This window comes from Anneissia japonica, unplaced genomic scaffold (assembly GCF_011630105.1).
Source record: "Anneissia japonica isolate Jap-2015-1 unplaced genomic scaffold, ASM1163010v1 scaffold30512_len8975_cov139, whole genome shotgun sequence".
Lineage (NCBI taxonomy): Eukaryota > Metazoa > Echinodermata > Crinoidea > Comatulida > Comatulidae > Anneissia > Anneissia japonica.
In genome coordinates this window covers 4482-8961 of record NW_022700189.1, presented here as the reverse complement: position 1 = coordinate 8961, position 4480 = coordinate 4482, and the positions used below count along the sequence as shown (strand labels likewise).

General features: G+C 34.8%; 1 protein-coding gene across 1 annotated transcript; it reads left to right on the top strand.

Annotated features, from left to right (window-relative positions):
* Nucleotides 1-3: 3 nt before the first annotated feature.
* On the top strand, nt 4-4408 carry LOC117103298 (protein adenylyltransferase SelO, mitochondrial-like; the record flags this gene model as incomplete). Its single annotated transcript, XM_033243844.1, has 8 exons — nt 4-35; nt 595-718; nt 1256-1371; nt 2017-2120; nt 2315-2519; nt 3044-3244; nt 3347-3467; nt 4178-4408. Coding segments are annotated over 8 exons (1134 nt in total), but the record flags the coding sequence as incomplete, so codon positions are not given.
* Between the last annotated feature and the right edge of the window lie 72 nt (nt 4409-4480).

Sequence of the window (4480 nt, the reverse complement as noted above, 5' to 3'; positions counted from 1 at the left end):
TCCATTGTTCTCAGAGTCGCACAAACATTCTTGCGGTAAGTTTGGTGAGGTGCTGTAACATGGTACTATTTCAATTTAATATTGGCTTGTTAGTTGAGAAATCAATTAATACTTTATATACAAGAGGAAGTAAGAAAAAGATAAATATATTGTAATGATGTTCTGAATAACCTTAAAAACTTTAATCGCAAAAAACATGATTACTTACTACTTGTCATGTGGTGGATGCTCTTAAGGAAATGTCTAACTATTTGTCAAATGCCATCAATATTTTACGTGTTAATGTTTGCTCCCTCCAGCATGTATAACTTCAAAGAAACGCTAAAGCAGCCTGTCTGCGTCTTTTACAATCATGTGATTAGATTTAATTTTATGCAGCATTTTATTTGTTGATTAATCAAAAAAGGTATCATTAATTTTATTCGCAATGCCATCAGGTTTGGATCTTTTGAATAACTTCAAAGGAACCATAAAGCAGCCTGTCTGCGCCTTTACAATCACATACAATCATATGAATAGATTTAACTTTATGCTGCATTTTATTTGTTGATTAATTAAAAAAGGTATCATTAATTTTATTCACAATGCCATCAGGTTTGGATCTTTTGAAATTTTCAAGCCAGAAGACAGTTACACCGGACGCCAAGGTCCAAGCGTTGGCAGGAAGGACATTCTTGAGACTCTCCTCAACTATACCATTCAGACATTTTTTCCAGAGGTAGGTTTGTGTTCGCAGATGCACATTGCGGAGGGAGAATGACTACAAAACATTTTAATGCTCAGTTGCTTATTTAGTGTTTTTGCGTATTTCAGTCCATAAATAGGTGATTAACTGTTATATATAATTTTTTGTATTGTATATCAAAAGTGCAATATCTTTTTTTTTAGTACCAAGCACTGCATTATATTCAAACTAGATGCGTATCCCTTATGAAACCTTCAACCACTCAATTAACGTTATCAGCATACACCAGATCTTTCCAGTTAACTGTTACTATTCGTAAATTAGATTTGTTCCCCCTCTGTGTCCCCTCCCCCATCATCTGAGGAAGTCCAGTGAAGGAACCCTTACAGTTGCAGTTTTCAAGCTTTTTTCATCCACCAGTCACCTTTGATGGAAATTTTGTAAACACGCTTAGTAAAACTGTAAAATATTCACACTAGATGTGGAGTTCAAAATAAGGCATGCATTATCCATTTTCCACCACCTAAACAGTCACCTTAATTTATTCAATTAAAATATGTTGTTACTTAGGTTCATGAGAGAAATGAAGAGAATCAGGAAAAGAAGTATTTGGATTTCTATAAGGAAGTTGTTACACTGACGGCTCAGCTGGTTGCAGGATGGCAGTGTGTTGGATTCTGTCATGGGTGAGTGCAACTAAAATTGAGATGGCATAATGTAGCCATACTGTCCATTGAAACTTAAGGTAGTAGTACTAGGAGCAGTTTGGCCCTACTCTCTAGTAAAACTTAAGGTAGTACTAGGAATGGTTTGGCCCTACTTTGACCCTGCTGTCCAAAACTTAAGGTAGTAGTAGGAGCAGTTTGGCCTTACTGTCCATTGAAACTTAAGATACATTAATACTAGGAGTGGTTTGGTGCAGTGTAACAGTTCCAGCTTTCATCGTTGAGGTCTGTGGTTCAATCCTCTTTGCATTGAATTTGTGTTCTTAGGCAATGTACTTTACAATGTTGGTCAATTTCCACCAGGACTTTGAAGGAATAACTAGTAGAAAGCAATTTATGTATACTTTATGGTCCTTTTTGGATGAGAACGCCGCAGACTGAGATTAGACACATAGCAGCGTACTGTACAGCCCTTTTTTTCCACACGCCCATAATTTTCGCGATTTTCATGATAAAACTACAATAGCGAAAATTTAGGGCAGGCAAAAATCGCAAAATTCTGAATTAATTAGTACTGAGTGAGTAAGTATGCTTGTTGATAATTTTCCCCCTCGATCATGAATGTGTGTTTTGTTGTTTAATATTGATTCTCTTTTTTCACTCTAGAGTGTTAAACACAGACAACATGAGTATCATTGGTCTCACTATAGACTATGGGCCATTTGGATTCATGGATCAATTTGACCCAGATTTCATCTGTAATGCTTCAGGTTTGTATAAAATAATATGTAATCCTTTAACTCCCCGTAGCAACCAAACAGTAATTAAATGACCGTGGTTTTCAATAAAGGTGGAAAAATACTTTTTTTTACACAAAACTTGATATATATAGTAACTAAAGTGAAGATTTTTCCTCCAAAACAACATTAATTTCATATTCTGATAAACAATATTATTTTTATAGATGATGGTGCGCGCTACACGTATGCCAAACAGCCTTCGATCTGTAAATGGAATCTCAGCAAGCTTGCTGAAGCAATTTCTATGTCACTTCCTGTTGAAAAGTCTAAAGAGGCTTTAGAAGACTTGTATGACAGAGAGTTTGAAAGGTGTTACCTGGAGAAGATGAGGAAGAAACTTGGACTTCTAAAAGAACTACCAGAAGACAAGTAGGTAAAAAATGGGAGGATGCAGGAAATAGGTTGGAATTCTGAGCAACATGTTTCTCCTGTATCTAAAAGTTGAAAGTTAAGTGCAAGTTAAAATCAAAAGATTATCTCTTGGTGTACTCACCCCATCTTTTTGGCATATCCGTGTTCTCTATTGTTTTTTAGTAGCGAAGTAGATTACAAATTTATGTAAAGAGAGTGACATATTTGCTATTACAGTTGCATTAAGAGTGGTTGCAGTATTAATGCAAATGACATGGCATTTGACATAATCATTCTTGAAATTGATGATGGGTCATTGTTAATTTGCTTGAAAGTACTTTTTAATGCTTTTATTTTTGGCAGTGGCGATTGTTACACCAGTCCTAAACTTTTATTTTATTGTTAGTATGGATTGGATTAGGACAATGGCATCAAATCGAAATTAGTGTTCATTTAAGATTGGTGTAACAATAGCCACTGCCTTTACTTTATTTTTACATTTACACCAGTTGCAACATATTCAAATTTACTTGTCTTTTCAGAGCTTTGATTGAGTCATTCTTGGAGACTTTGCAAGTCACTGGTGCAGACTTTACAAATTGCTTCCGAGGACTGACGAAAGTACCTCTGCCAGGCACCTCAGGATCGAAGGATGCCCTTGCAGCTGCTCACCAGTATTTCCTGACACAGTGCTGTATGGCAGAAACCCTCAAGAAAGCCAGTGCCCCCAGAATGGATCCAAGGTGTGTATCACTGTGTTTTCTCATTGTGACATTGTGATAAATGTTCCAGAGTAATCAATAGGATATACTCTCGCTATTTTCTGATCTATCTGGTGTTTTCAGGCAGCTGGAGATGTACTTGATGTTGGCACAGATGAACCCTGATTTGTTGGGAGTATTAGGACAGGGTCAGCGAAGACTTATGCAAGAGCTGGATAGAGTGAAGAAGTCAAAAGAACTGGAGGTTTGTTGAATTTAATCCAAATAGTCACTTTAATTAACATGGTGTTTTTCGTTCTGGGTGTTTAACTTTTGGTCAGAAATTTCAGCTTTAAGTGCAAGAATTGTATGCTATAAAAATATAATAATGATGTAACCCTTTCCTTAAAGTGTCTTTTGGGCCTCATTTTAGGAGACTTTGGGGTGTAGCATGCCCAAGAATTTACCTCAGCAACTATATATTTAATTGTACTTAATTCTGATAATGATATATGCCTTCATTATTTTTTTTTTTAAACTTTAAGCTCTAATAGGCATTTGGAATGGAAATTCCTATGTTTATTTTAATATCGCTGGTGCTTTGTCATAATAAAAAAAAAAACGTTTTTGTGATTGAACAATTATTACTACAGTACAATACAAATACAGAAATTGAAACTACTTTTTTTTTTTTTTTAATTAAAAACTCAATGTAACTCTAACAACACCAAAGCTTTTGACTCTTTCTTTACTGATCATTGTATTATACATGCATGCTTACTGTGTTTTAAAAAAGAATAAATATTTTTTTCTAAAATTGTCATTTCCTATTAATCAATTGTTGTTTAATTAATCAATTATTTATAATCACATTGTTGTGTTACATTAGTTTATTTCATTTGTCTGTAGCAGTTGTATATGAAAAGTATATGTGTTTATTTCTTTCGAATTAATATTTTTAAATAATAAATATAGAAACTGACTGATGAAGAAAAAAGAAAAACAGATTCAGATGCATGGAGTGCATGGCTGAAGATGTATTCAACAAGGTTAGAGGCAGAGAGGTCAGATGGTGAGACCTTAATTACCGAAGAACTGATCCAGCATCGTGTTGACACCATGAACAAAAATAACCCAAAGTATATTCTACGTAACTACATTGCCCAGAATGCAATTACTGAGGCAGAGAATGGAAATTTTAATGAAGTGAGCCCTCAATTTTCTTAACCATCTCCTTTGCTGTAGAGTTCATTTGAATGGTTTTACCAGTATGAACTT